Source organism: Cervus canadensis, chromosome 28 (genome assembly GCF_019320065.1).
Source record: "Cervus canadensis isolate Bull #8, Minnesota chromosome 28, ASM1932006v1, whole genome shotgun sequence".
NCBI lineage: Eukaryota > Metazoa > Chordata > Mammalia > Artiodactyla > Cervidae > Cervus > Cervus canadensis.
Window position 1 is genome coordinate 7,382,994 of NC_057413.1, and position 15,049 is coordinate 7,398,042.

The 15,049-nt window shown below is 44.7% G+C and overlaps 1 protein-coding gene across 2 annotated transcripts in view; it reads right to left on the reverse strand.

Annotated features, from left to right (window-relative positions):
* LOC122429893 (androgen dependent TFPI regulating protein) overlaps positions 1-15,049 on the reverse strand; it is a 66,532-nt gene that overhangs the window by 41,242 nt on the left and 10,241 nt on the right. For both annotated transcript variants that reach the window (XM_043450574.1, XM_043450575.1), the window contains exons 2-3: positions 10,716-10,850; positions 9,054-9,155 (exon numbers count right to left, since the gene is read on the reverse strand). In XM_043450574.1, coding sequence (XP_043306509.1) covers positions 9,054-9,155; positions 10,716-10,850 — 237 coding nt within the window. The remainder of the gene's footprint in view (positions 1-9,053; positions 9,156-10,715; positions 10,851-15,049) is intronic.

Consider the following 15,049-nt stretch of genomic DNA (forward strand, 5'->3'; position numbering starts at 1 on the left):
TTAAATCAAACTTTAACTTGTAGAAAACTTGTTGATCTGAGATCAACCATTTCTGCAACTGAGACACAGAGCCAAGACATTTTGTTTCCACTCATCCCCACTAAGGTTTAGGGATCAAGGTCCAGCACCTTTCTTCCTAATATTTATCCCTTCCAAATGTTTAGGCCAAGAAGAACCTTAACAGATGTGAAAGGGCTTTTGTGAAGATAGAGTTTGGTTCACCAGATGGCACATTTCCTGATGATCTGCATCTGGAGTTGTCTTAGACTGTATATACCAAGGTCTAAAAGTCACTGTCTCAAAAGATATTAAGTGTCATTCCCATTGGATATGCAGCTTAATATTCCAGTTGTCAAATATCATTCAACAAATATTTCTTAAGCACCTTTTTTGCTAAGCTTACAATGTCTGTGATCACTGTGATATTTTAATGCCACTAACTCTGACATTATTAGGTTGGCAAAGTATTTTAAAATATGTCAGAAAAAGTATGCATATTAATTAAAATGTTCCCACAGATAAGCCTCAAACTAAACTCCCTGGGTTGATTGGAGACAAAAGACTTTTATTAAATACTGTTTGATAGGTTAAGTATTTTAGTATCTCTGCCAATCACTGCTACAAAAGAATGTCAAGCACGAATTGGGTAAAAAGGGAAATATCACTATATTATTGTCTGTTAGTCACATGTCCTAAAACAATAGCAAAAACGGTATTTTCAAGCAATGGCCATGGCCTCTTGCTCCTGATCAGCAGCCTTATTTCTAACATTAAGTTTTTATTCTGTTATTAAACATTCATAATTAGATAGCTGATTCTTTGAGTGAATAGGTGGAGTGTGCACTACATGCCTATAGATTTTTATCTTAACGGAGATGCTCTTTAATGGCATCTGGGCCATTTTGGCTGCCAGACCAGTATTAAAAGACTGCATATACACTTAGCACTCAGTGTAGAATCGCTGAGTAAGAGCAGGATCTTCTCTTTGAGCAAACCTTTTGCTCATACTTTCGTCGACTCTGGCAGTCACCCCTGTCTCACATGGCTCAACACTCAAAAACTCCCTATGTCTCTAGAGAAAGAGCTCATTCTCATCTCCATGTTCTCACTCCTCTTCAGCTTTGCTCTAAATATAAACTTTTAGAGAAAATAAATGAGCCTAGTGAATACATGAAGGTGTTAGAAAAGGGATGAAGCTGGTAAGTAAGTTAGGGTGGGTTGGAAGAGCTGTTGAGATTTAGGAAGCAGCTGGCAAACAAGTACCTATATATACATGAATGTGCCCATTGAGTTGGGAGGGATGGAGGGCAGGGCTGGGAATTCAAAACTTTGAATATAAGCATATGAGAGCTAGAAAACCATGTGATGGGTGTATAATATGTGGGCAAGTGGAATCACCATCAAATAGACTAGATAATTCTCTATAGAAAACATCTTGTTGTTGTTGTGGTTTAGTTGCTAAGTCGTATGTGACATTTTGCAACCCAATGGACTGTAGCCCACCAGGCTTTTCTGTTCATGGGATTTCCCAGGCGAGAATACTGCAGTGGTTGCCCTTTCCTCCTCCAGGGGACCTTCCTGACCCAGGGATGGACTTAGCATCTCCTGCACCGGCAGGTTAGTTCTTTACCACTGAGTCACCAAGGAAGCTCACAGAAATCATCTGCTGGTTGGTAATCCAAAGACCTGGAGGTGAGAGTAAGATTAGAGGACTTGGAGAGGCTCAGTTCCCAGTTAGGCACAAGTGATTGCTCTGTAGGCAGAGACGATGAAGAGACCAGGGAAAGAGATGTGGGCGCTGGTTGAGAGTCTGTCAGCAGCTCCCTGTTTGCAGCTGTTACGAAGCAACTAGAAGCATGAAGGGGCTTTTCTGCTCTGGCTCCCTAATCAGGAAGGGGATGTCCATTCAGATCTATCAGAGAAGGCTCTCCCACCCTCCAGCAGGCTGCTCGTGGGCATTTTCACTTCTGTTCTGAGATCATGGGACTTTAACACTCCCCTACTTATTTAGGTCTATCTAGTCAAAGCTTTAGTTTTTCTAGTAGTCATGTATGGATGTGAGAGTTGGACTATAAAGAAATCTGGGTGCTGAAGAATTGATGCTTTTGAACTGGGTGTTGGAGAAGACTCTTGAGAGTCCCTTGGACAGTAAGGAGATCCAAACAGTCCATTCTAAAGAAAATCAGCCCTGAATATTTATTGGGAGGACTGATGCTGAAGCTGAAACTCCAATACTTTGGCCACCTGATGCGAAGAACTGACACGTTTGAAAAGACTTTGATGCTGGGAAAGATTGAAGACAGGAGGAAAAGGGGATGACAGAGGATGAGATGGTTAAATGGCATCACCGACTTAATGGACATGAGTTTGAGTAAGCTCTGGGAGGTGGTGATGGGCAGGGAAGCCTGGCATGCTGCAATCCATGGGGTTGCAAAGAGTTGGACACGACTGAACAACTGAACTGAACTGAACTGAACCTACTTAGATTCTATTTATTTGTCTTGGAATTTCAGAGAGGTTTAGGATCTTCTGTTGTGAGTTTCTCCATCCTGGTTATTCTCTAGCATCCTCTTGTTGGTATGGCACATGGCTGCCATGAAGTAGGGATTAATTACATCACACAGGAGGGGAGGCCTGCTAGCAAATCCTCAAGGGCACCAAATGGTTTCAGTTATTCAAATTCCCAGTAACTTCTTAGAAGACATGTATAATTTTTGATCATTAAAAATCTTTGACCTTGATTTTGAAATTGGGATGTATTTTCTTCTGGTGTCCTTCTATTTAAACAGCAGCCCCTTGATAGAGCATCACTGGATTGTAAAAGCAAGTTACTCTTTAGCACACATTGGAAGTTCTCTGAATTGGGATTAAAAAAAAAAAAGTTATACTTTCACCATTCCGGTTCCTGCTCTCAAGTGATGAAGAAAGCAGGCACTGTGATTGCTCGGTTCTAGTTATATAAACCTTTAAGTGGACTGGTAATCCTTTGGAAGTTCATTATCAGAATCTCCTCTGTTTACCTTAAGACTTCCTGAGGGGCAAGATGGCTTCATTGTCCTTACTCACTCACTCTGCCTTCTAATCCCAGCTTAGCTTCTGATTTCACTGCTGAGCTTTAAGCATTCATTTAACTTCTCAGTGTTTCTCTAGTCCCATTGGAGAGCCTAATCTACCTTAGATTAGGAGGTGAATGGAAAGAAAAAGGTATTTTAAAGCAAGAGGACAACTTATAAATAACACTGTAGTGATCAAACCTGAAAAATTACCCACGTAAATATCAAAGTGTGATGAATGATTCTAGTTTCATTTTTGCCCGGGAGCTTTAAGACAGGGCTCTGAAAAAGGATCTTTCCTGTGGTTACAGCATTGACACCTCCAGTCATTGGCTTGGCTAGAGCGGCTCTTCCCTCTCCAGAGTCACATGACAAGTTATTTCCCAACACCATCCTCTGGTCATTGTTGGCAGTCACAGCTTCTCTTTCTAACGTGGACTTGGTCTGGAGTACAAAATGTTCAGAGGAGATTTAAGAATTTAATGGTGCAAAAGATGTGAAGGAGGAGGAGACCGTGGACCAAGGAATGCCAGGCAGAACTGTAGATGGGCAAGGCATGGAAACAGACTCTGCTCTAGAGCTTCCAGGAGGAGTGCTGCTTGAGTTTATCCCATCTAAGACCCGTTTTGAATGTGTGGTTTAGTTGCTAAGTCATATCCGACTCTTGCGACCCCACGGACTGTAGCCCGCCAGGCTCCCCATCCATGGGATTCTCCAGGCAAGAGTACTGGAGTGGGTTGCCATTTCCTTCTCCAGGGGATCTTTCCAACCCAGAAATCAAACCCAGGTCTCCTGCATTGCAGGCAGATTCTTTACCAACTGAGCTGCGAGGGAAGCCCCTTGAACTTCTGACCTCTAGAACTATAAAATAATAATTTGTACTGTTTTAAGTCATTAAGTTTGTGTTCATTTGTCACAGTAGCAGCAGGAAACTAAGATACAGCAATACCAATGCTCTCCTTGGCCCCCTTCATCAAAATTCTCTTGTGCAAGTCAGCAGAGCTCACCACTGCAAATCCAGTGATCATCTTACAGTGACGTTTTTACTTGACCGCTTTTCAAGTATATGTTCAGTTATATCAGGAACTTTTAATCTGAGATCCATAAATGGAACTTTGAGGGTCTATGAGCCTTCTACAAGTCTGCATAAAATTTTGTGGTTATTTGGGCTTTCCTTGGGAAAGAGTTCATAGATTTCCTCAGATTCACAAGGGGTTCTATTTCCTAAAGGCTGAAAACCACTGAGCTATCCAGAGATACCTAGATTGTGGGTCTCCTCTGCCCAGAAAAGCTGGGGTGAGGAACCAGGGAGGCATGGGTGAGGGGCTTGTAATGTTGAGGACAAAGGGTGGCTGTTTGACACTGATATTCCCACAGGTGACCTTCTTTCTATACTCAGCAGGACTCACCTGCCTCTACCTGGCAGCCCAACAGCTTCACACCAAGCTTACAGGTGGGAGAGAAAACTCTGAAACTGAGCCTGAATTTAGTGATGGACAAGGTCTTACAAGCTGTAAATGAGGAGGAAACTGGAAGGATTGGAGTTTCACTTCCTTGACATTTTGCTTCCCCAGCAAGCTCTCAGACAGGGCTCAGAGGCTTTCCAGGTTGCCCAGTCATGACCCTCAGCCAGGCTGGGACACATGGGGCAGAGCAGCCCTCCCATCTCCCTTGTCCACTTGACGGTTATCACATACTGCTGCACAAAACCACCTATGTATTAGTATAACTGTTATCTCTATTAGCTCAGCTTTGTGCATGTATACAAGGTTCAACAGGATTTAAGGGTGCTGGAAGTCAAACTCTTGTTAGATATCTGTCATGGTGTTATCCATATGATCACTACTTCATTGTTTTTTCAGATGAATAAATGACAACATGTTAAATAACTAGGTAGCTGGATTTGGTATTTACTCCAATTTAAAGAGCCAAGATAAGGCCTATCTCATAAGAACAGATTGTTTTGAAATCTCCATTAATGTAAATGAAGGCTTTTCAGTTCTAAAGCTCTGTGATCATGGACGGAGTGTCTTACATGATAACAACTATTGATATTTATGCAGCCCTTGGTAGTTTACAAGGTGCTTATATACACATGCTCAATAATCATGTGGTATTTTCAAATGTAAAGGGCCTCTGGGAGGGGGTTTGCTGATATTTTCACTTTTCATTTGGAGAAACCTGAATGATGTAGGTTGATTTCTTGAGACATAAGTTCTCCAGATACCCCAGGTTAGGATCTAACTGTTTCCTCAGTTACTGAGTCCTCTTCCTGCTATTTAAATCTGTCTTTTCTGGTTCTATCTTTAGTAGTCATTTAGATAATACCTGAGGAGTTAATGTTTTCCTGGCAAAACCTGGTGGAATACTTTGTTGTTCTTTCCCTTCTTTCATGAAGACTGGAGAATGCTTAGCAATAAAACAGTCGGGTTGATCTACTTCAAATAAGGCAGCCTGACCATGGTGGATGTAGGCATTTCACTGATGTTGCTGTTTGGTTTGAATATACAGCAAGGATATAAAAATGTCAATTAAAGATGATGATCAGCTTCAAACAGTCTTACTGCAATGGCAAGTCTATAATGAACTAGAGGGGTTAGGCAGGAAAGAGACCAAAGACTTGAAACATAAAGGTTTCAAATGCAGTGTCAAAAGGGAGAGCAGTATTTCTTAATTTGACAAATATTACTCATAAAACCCAGGGCAGCAATGCAAATGGCAACAGGAAGAATATTCCAAAGCTAAGGAATAGCAAACATAAATGCTATTGTGAAATGAAAGACCCTTTCAGGAAAGCATAACACTGGTTTTGCACAGTAGAAATTCTTATACTGTGGAAGGAAAAAAAAAAGGAACAATACCGGCTCCTTTTAAGGCCAGGCCCAGCCCCACGTGGAGGCAACTAGACCAATGTCTGGTCTGACTACCCATCATCACTTTGGCCACCACGGTGGTGGTTTCTGGGTATTTACTCACTTGAGTTTTCATGCAAGGACACTGTTAAAATGTAGGAAGTGTTAACAAATTAACCCAGTAACAGTCATTTCTGTATTCTTTTATACCAGTATTTAGAAAATTAACAGAGAGCATTCCTTGAGGCCACGGACCAGGAGACTTTAATACTGAGGACAGAAAATGTCCAGAGTAAGGGTTACAGGCTGGGGGAGAGTGATGAGAGGCAGTCATGAGCACACTGGATGCGGGTCAGACATGAAAAAGGAAGCCTGGATGTTTGGCGATGACCCCACAGGGAGTCCCTGACGCTGGTTTTGCTGACAGCAACATTTTCACTAGAAATGGCTCTCTTGATAGATCCTCCAATTAAATTAACAGAATCACAGAAGAGTCCGTGTCTGACCCAGGGCAGGTTGCCTTTTTTGCTCTCTTTTTCACTTTCATCCCACCTTTTTTGACCCTAGCCCTTTCACTTTAAAGGATTCGGGTTACCTGACTGGCCAAAAGTCAAGAAGCAGGGTCAAAAGAAATGCCCAGTTGTGAAGGTATGCAACTATTTTACGTTCTCTGTTGTATAGCATCTGCCTTGCTAATTAAATGATAGATAGGATGTACATTATCAAGCTGTCTGCTTCCAAAAGTACCAAAAATCCATATGGCTGTTTAGCAAGCTCACAAGTGCTGGGCATCACCATCACAACTATTTGGAAGAAACCTAACTTTACTTGCAAGTGGGAAAATGGTACCCCAAAGAGGTAGGAAGCTTGAAATTGATGTAGGAAAACTACTAGCTGGGCTAAGAAAACCTTGAAAAGGTATTTATTTGATATATGTGTTTGGCTCCAGATAAAAGATACTTTCACTACTCTGCCTTTTTATTTCAGTAACGTCTAGCTCAGTCAGTTGTCTCAAATAGCTTCATTTTCTTAAGTAGTGCTTTGGCTTATTAGCAGGCAGATGGGGGTTTTGGATTTTTTTAAGTGAGAATTCTCACTTTGCTATGTTAATCAAGCAAAGTGACATCCTTTTTGATTGCCTGGTGAATTATGAAACCAGATCGAACCGAAAGTTCTGCACTTACTATAATATAAGGTGATGAAGTGTGAATCAGCTTTGGATTTAAATACTGTCCCACTTATGGGTTCAGTGGCCCCAGGTAAATCACTTTAATTTTCTGAGTATTTTTTTAATTTGGAAAAAAAGTCAGGATTGTAGTTGTTATTCAAAGAAATTTGTGTGAATTAAATAGGCTCCTATTTGAGGAAGAGGCTTACCACAGCGTGTGTGTGTGTGCACACGTTCTTAGTCATGTCCTACTCTTTTTGACCCTATGGACTGTAACCTGCCAGGCCCCTCTGTCCATGGGATTTCCCAGGCAAGAATACTGGAGAGGGTTGCCATTTCTTCCTCCAGGGGATCTTCCTGACCCAGGGGCTGAATCTACATCTCCTGTGTCTCCCAGATTGGCAGGCTGATTCTTTACCACTGAGCATCCCGGGAAGTCCATTTAACATAGTGTAAATGCCATAAAATATTCAGAATATTCCCTGTGTAAGGGTTTCAGATTAATTCTCATGGGAAGCTGGGAAGGTGAGGAGGTGATCTGACAAAAAGAAGGTTGTAGGAGGGGTCTCTGAGAGCTGGGATTTATTTAATACATAGCTTTTGGTCCTGAACTCTAAATGAAATGGGAATCATATACCTTAGTTAATAATTAGTATCTCACTGATACATATTTAAAGTGAAACATATTTAAAGTGAAAGTATGTTCTTTTTCCTAAGGGGCAGGCCACGTGGTGGAGCAGAGTTAGTGGACTGAATCGCTTTTCCAAACTGCTAATCATGTAAGTTTTGAGACAGTGGAAAAGTTGAGGGTAGAAGGAAGTTTATGAACCCGAGGAGCCTTGGCATACTTTGTTGCTGATGGTCAGTTGCTCAGTCAAGTCTGACTCCTTGTGACCCCTTGGACTGCAGCATGCCAGGGGCCTCTGTCCTCCACTATCTTCCGGAGTTTGCTCAAATTCATGTCCATTGAGTCAGTGATGCTATCTAACCATCTCCTCCTCTGCTACCCCCTTCTCCTTTCGCCTTGACACGCTCCTCCCTTGTGATTTCCCGGAGGTTTTTAAATGTCATTTGCTTCACAGACCTCTCGGACCTCCTTCTGAACTCCTGACTAATGTGGAAACACATTTTGTAAATATTGAGAAGTGGAGCAAGCACTCTGAATGATTACTTCATGCATGTGGTGCCCATGACTCAGACCTCCTCCTTCATCCTAGACCTGAGCAGTCCGCCTTCAGCTCTGCTTGTCCAGGCCACTGTCACTGGTATCCAGATACTGTGACCTGAATAACTCAGAACAAGTCCTGTTTACTCCTCAGCTCCTCAAAAATAAATGCGTGAATAAAAAAATCAAATGGGAAACAGAACTATGCAGAACATTTGTGATAAATGTTCCTGATCAGGTATCGGCTGAGAAATTACTTCTGAGCTGTGACATATGCTTTGGACATTTGGGTGGTTTGGTGGGGGAGGTGTTTAAGTATAACTGACATGAATTACATATTAGTTTCAGGAGTACAACATAATGATCTGATGTTTGTATGTATTGTAAAATGTTCACCACAGTAAGTCTAGTTAACATTCAGGATGGATTAATTTTAAAGCTTGCTTGATTCAATTCTTAGGTAGGAATCTCATTACATGTTATTAATATTTGCTGAAGTTGCTTCTCTTTCAGGACTGGAACCTCCAAGAAGTTGCCTGTCCTTATGATTTCATGTCTTTTCAATGACTTCTTAAGCAACTTGGCAAAGAATTTTGCCTGGACATCCCATCTGCTCTCAGTGACTCTGATTACAGCACCACTTTTTGTTCATTTCATATTCTCAATGCTCTTTAAATAAACAGTGACAGGATGAAGAGGGAGGAGTGAACGGGATGCTGGGGGTTGAGAAGCTTGGAAACATAAATGAGGCACTTGGAGTTCTCAGAACAGAGTCTATTGCTTTTCAGGATTCACTAAATTTGCCTTTTACTCACCATTGCATGATTCAACCACACTGGAAAGATGGTATCTAGGACCTTAGGGTAAACGAGTTCTCTGTCGTAGAGAAAGAGAATCCAGAATGACAGAAATACAAACTGCAAAATAGAACAGAAAAATAGCACCATTAGGTTTATTTTCAATCGGAGCTTCCTAAGATAGTCAAGAAAACATATCAAAATAAAAATAGATACCAGTTTTAAAGATACATTCTTATATAGAATTATTAAATGAAGGAAAAAATTATTTATCATAGAATTACAATGCCCAGTCTCTGGGGACTTCAGAGCGTTAGGAATCAGTTGTCATTGTGGCAGGCAGAGAGGATGTAGAGAAACAGGATTCGCAGACCATTAAGTCATTTCATTTTGACCAATGACTTCTCTCTTCTCTAAACTTCCCCAGGAGGCCTGAAAGCAGCCAAATGGAGTAGCTAAGCCTTATACATGGCTTGCCCACTCTCTAGGTAGGTGTGGCCAGGGAAAGCAGGAAGACTGGGCTCGAGGGTGGAGGGGTTTGGGGGGGTGGATAACTGACAAGCCTCCAGGATAATCCACTAAGCTAGTTAACTGACAGTTGGATCTCTTTCTTGCTCAGAACTCTGGATTGATCTCCATCCTCTTGTACCCCTTGGCTATCTTTTCAAAGTCTCTGTCTTCCATGCTACAAAATCAATGCAGAGATGAAAAAAAAAAAAAAACTATTAATCTTCTGATCGTCCTATCTCCTTAAATTCCAAAGGCTCAATTTCTAAGTCTTAAAAAAAAAATGAATAAACTCCATTGTTAAGCAACTTGGCCTTTAGAAGGTTTTTGAGGGTGGAGGAGGAGGTGTCCTGCAAAGTGAGATTGGAATGCCAGTACTTGCTCTGCTGTCTGAGACCTTGTTAGTGCTTGGAGAGTTTCATTCTGGATTTAAGTTTAAAGTCTCAATACTGTAGGAAGCAGGTCGATGACAGGTGGAAGGAGATAGTCATTTTTCATGACAGGCCCTGCTGGGCCGCTGGTGTGCCTGGCATCAGTTTGTTTTCATTCTAACTAATGAATGAAATTGTGATTGATGTTGTAGAAATGTGGACAGCTACAACTGTCCCTTGCATACGTCTTGCTTTTTCCCAATGTCCATTCATTCAACAAAATGCATGAGGCACCACCCACTGTGGGTCCCACCCCAGGTATTTCAGACAGACTGTCTCTCTCCTCTCAAAATGTCAGCTTTGAAAGGTTTCATACCTTTTTTAGAAAAATGGTTTCCAATTGCAAAAGTAACAAATGCTTATTGTTCAAGTGAAACCAGATGTATCAAAGGCAAGTTACTCATCTCCCTCTTTAACACCCTCCATTCCCATCATCCCAATGGAACCAAGGTTATCTTGGTTGTATTTTGGCTAAGAAAGGTCCTTTAGAATTCCCTGCCCGACAATAATAAGGATCTCGTATCAAACATTCACAAAGATACAAACGCTAATGATAAATCTTGGCAGTGATGTGTCTTATTTCCCCAAGACACTGGGCAGTGAAATGCAGTCCTATGCAGTCCTCGGGCCATTTATGCAAATACAGTTGCTATGGATTACAGTAATGGGCTCTTGCTGCCTAGGAGAAGCCTTGGTCCATATGACGTGCGCATTATATCACCTGCATGTCTTTGTAACTTACTGTGGATATCGGAAAAGCCAGTGTGGTGAAAAGCAGGTCTCTGAAGGCCGTTACGAACTTAATGTCTTTTTTCCCTTTGGTTCTTTTCAGCACATCTTCCAGGCAGGCCACCCCGAAGAAAATGGCCTGCAAGAGCTAAATTCATTACAACAAATGAGCACATTTTCATTTCCTTTAATTAATACATTCTTCACTGACGTGAAGCGCCATCCCTCTGGGAGCAGGGTTGATTTGAGAAGCAGGGGGCTGCTGGCTCTTCTGGTTGGGAGCCAACTGGAAGTCTGGTCTCTCAGCTCAGTGGGCCCTGACCTTGCTCACTAAAACGGATTGTGCAAAGTTGTTTAGGGGATAATAATGTGTACTGTAGTTAGCGTAATGGACTTGAGCGAAAATGGAAACAGAATAGAGTCAGCTTAACAGGAGAATGTAATGAGATAGATACCCTGGCTGCACAGAGGAGGGGAAAACCAAATAAACAGCACAAGGGCACAGCGGCAGACTCAGTGGTGGCTGTATTCTGGCTCCTTCCTAGGAAGAAAATCGCTTTAAATGCCTGGTGTTGCAATCTGGTTAGAGAAGCCAGAATCAGGGTCAAGAGCACCACGAAGGAGCTCTGTGCTCCCCCAGGGGAGACCCACACATCGGCCTCTTGCCTGTCTGAGGAAGAAGCCAGTGCCCCCTCCCCGCCTCATTAAGAGGGGGCTGATTCATGTGAATGTCTGGTAAAACCACTACAATATTGTAATTAGCCTCCAATTAAAATAAATAAACTAAAAAAAATTAAAAGAAAAAGAAAATTTAAAAAAAAAAAAGAGGGGTAATCTGAAGGCTTTGCAGAGACTATCTGTTTGAGGGAGTGACTTCAATCCATGGGGCTAGAGTACATGGTGGGCTCGGGTAACCTCTGAGTACCCTGAGGGCCTTGAGGGTAAGACAGAAGCAGGTTGGTACAGAGCACCAGTTTGAGGGCCCCGAGTCACAGTGAAAGTTCCCACTGGCTATCTGTTTCACACACGGCGGTGTATGTGCTTCCCTGCTGCTCTCTCTGTTCGTCTCACCCTCTCCTTCCTCCCCCCTGTCCGTCTCCAGAAGTCTGTTCTCCCCGCCTTCGAGGGGAAGGGTGGGAGGTGGGATGGAGGTTCAGGAGGGAGGGGACATATGTACACCTATGGCGAATTCAGGCTGATATCTGGCAGTGAAAGTGAAAGTGTCAGCCGCTCAGTCGTGTCTGACTCTTTGCGACCCTAGGGACTGTAGCCCACCAGGATCCTCTGCCTGCAGAACCATCCCAGCAAGAGTACTGGAGTGGGTTGCCATTCCCTTCTTCAGGGGATCTTCCCGGCCCAGGGATCAAACCTGAGTCTCCTGCACTGAAGGCAGATTCTTTTCCATTTGAGCCACCAGGGAAGCCCTCCCTGATGTATGAAAGAAATGAAACCAATATTGTAAAGCAATTATCCTTCAGTTAAAAATAAATTTTTTTTTTAAAAGAAGCAGGGCCATTTTCAAGGACATAGATCACAATGGGAGCAGACTCTGTCTGTTCTCACAATTTGCCACAAACCCACAGCTTCTAAAAAGTGTCATGACAGTACAGAATAGGAGCTGGTTTTGAGTTATTGCCTCAGAATCCATCCTGTTCCTCAAGAGCTCTGATTGGTACAGAAGGAACAGCCTGGACTCTGCTCCAAGTCTGAGTCAGGCAAGTTCTGGTACCTGGGCAGTTGGACTAATGATCAACCACGTCGGTGGCTGGAAAACAACCTCTGTGTCCGGAACCCTAGAAGACCTCTAGCCGAGCTGACCTCCTGCCACTCTTCGGGCAGACGGGGTGAGCAGGAGAGGACGCTGGGGGAAGAGGCCAGGGATGCTCCCACCTGGGTCCTCAGACCTGCAGCGCCCCCCGGTCTGTTAGAAATGCGGGTGCTCAGCCCCTCCCCCCCCCGCCCCCCCCCGCCCCCAGCCTGCAGAATCAGAGACTCTGGGTACAGGGCCCAGGAATTAGTTTTCTAATAAACTCTTCAGGTGATCTTTGTAAAGGCTTAGCTTCTAGAACCACTGGATTAGACACAAATTTATCATTTACAAATCTTACTGACTACTCAAAACTATGATAGCTGATTTGGGGAGTAATAGTTGACTTTTATTGATTTCCTGCTTTATGCCAGGCACTGGTCGAAGCTTTCAATTTCTTGTAAAAACCCTATGAGGTAAGTAGTATTATTACTCTCTGCATCCCATTTTACAGATGAGAAAACAGGCTGAACAAACGTCTCATGGTTGATAAATATCAAGGCTGGGAATCCCAAAGTTTGTTTTCCGAGCCAGACTTTACAACCAACAAACATACAAACCATGTGTCAGTTTTCTAAGAACAAAGATGAAAGCACTGTGGGAGCTCAGAACAGAGACCACTATCTCCAGGTGGGAGAATTAAAAACGACTTCAAAAAATACCAAAGTCTGATTGTCAGCCCCCAAAGATTCTAAGGTGATGAGTCTGGGGGTGCAACCTAGTCTCTTGCGTGATTCTAATCAGAGCAGCCAAAGTTGAGAATCACTTGTCTAGAGGAACTTGCTTCTGCAAATGCAGACCTGGAGGTCTCCAGGGAGGCGGGGCTGCGGAGATGCAGAAAGTGAAGCTCCACGGTGGAATGAGGTTTCTGAAGAGACGACAGAGGGCAGAGGAGAGAAGTGGGCTGCAAAGGCTGAGGAAACGCCCTCCTCTAAGGGGCAGGAGGGGCCGCAAAGCAGCCAAGAATGACCAGATGGTAGAAAAGCAGGAACATGCAAGAACCCCTATCTGACCCTGAGGAGGAAGCTTCAAGCCAGAAGGGGTCCTTCCAGCGAGGGTGGGTGGGTGTGCGACAAAGCGTGGGAAGTCACTTCAGTCACGTCTGACTCTTTGCACCGCTATGGACCCTAGCCCACCAGGCTCCTCTGTCCATGGGATTCTCCAGGCAAGAATACTGGAGTGGGTTGCCATGTCCTCCTCCAGGGGATCTTCCCCACCCAGGGATCGAATCCGTGTCTCTTTAAGTCTCCTGCATTGGCAGGAGAGTTTTTTACCACGAGCACCCCCGTGGGCAACAGTTTTAAAGGCCACAAAGAGGCTGCCGCCCCTCCGTACTTGTCATTCACTCCTGCTCTTTGGCCCCTGCAGGGCTGCAGAAGCGGGGGGCAGCCTCTGCCTGTGGAAGCTGGCCGCGGGGGCCTGTCCCTCCTTCTTCCCCAGCGGCCTTCAGCTCGCCCCCCGAGGACAGCGCAGGCAGCTGCTGGAGTCGCGGAGGGCGGGCGGGGGGCCTGGGCCCCGGTGAGGAGGCCTGCACCGTCCTGTCAGCACGGCAATTCATCACGCGCTGAGCGCTGAGCGGCTGCCAGGTCCTCCCTCCTCGGGGAGAGCGGCCTCCGCCCAGCATGTGAAGTCCATGTGACCACTTTCCGCAGCGGGACCTTCCTCGTGTCATCCCACGTCAGGCGCGTCCTGACTTTCTCTTGCCTTTTCCCAGTCGCGGAACGTGGAAACTGGGCTCTCACCGGCTCTTACTCACAGCCTCCGGGGCTTCTCCTTCTCCGACACAGCTTGAGTCCATGCCACAAACCCGCCAGCCCCTTCTCCCTCTCCCTCAGCTCGCAGGCGGATGCTGCCTTGGAGAGATGCCCACTGTGGACGTGAGGCAGCCTTGTCTCCACTGATCTCCGCCCGCAGTGATGCGCCACCGTCTGCATTAACAAGGAATCTCTAAGGGGCCCTTGCGGAGGAGCCCAGGAGGCAGGCGAGAGGGCGTTGCCAAGAGAAATAAATAAGGGAGAATGAGGGCTTGAGGGTTTCCCAGGTAGCCGTAAAGGTAAAGAAAGTGAAAGTCACTCAGTTGTGTCTGCCTCTTTGTGACCCTATGGACTACACAGTCCATAGAGTTCTTCAGGCCAGAATACTGGAGTGGGTAGCCATTCCCTTCTCCAGGGGATCTTCCCAACCCAGGGATTGAACCCAGGTCTCCTGCATTGCAGGTGGATTCTGTACCAGCTGAGCCACCAGGGAAGCCCAAGAATACTGGAGTGGGTAGCCTACCCCTTCTCCAGGGGATCTTCCCAACCCAGGAATCGAACTGGGGTCTCCTGCATTGCAGGTGGATGCTTTACCAGCTGAGCTATCAGGGAAGCCCTCAAAGGTAAAGAACCTGCCTGCTAATGCAGGACGCATGAGAGACACGCATTTGATCCCTGAGTTGGGAAGATCCCCTGGAGGAGGGCATCGCTACCCACTCCAGTATTCCAGCCAGGAGAATCCCATGGACAGGAGCTGGTGGGCTACAGTCCACAGGCTCGCAGTGT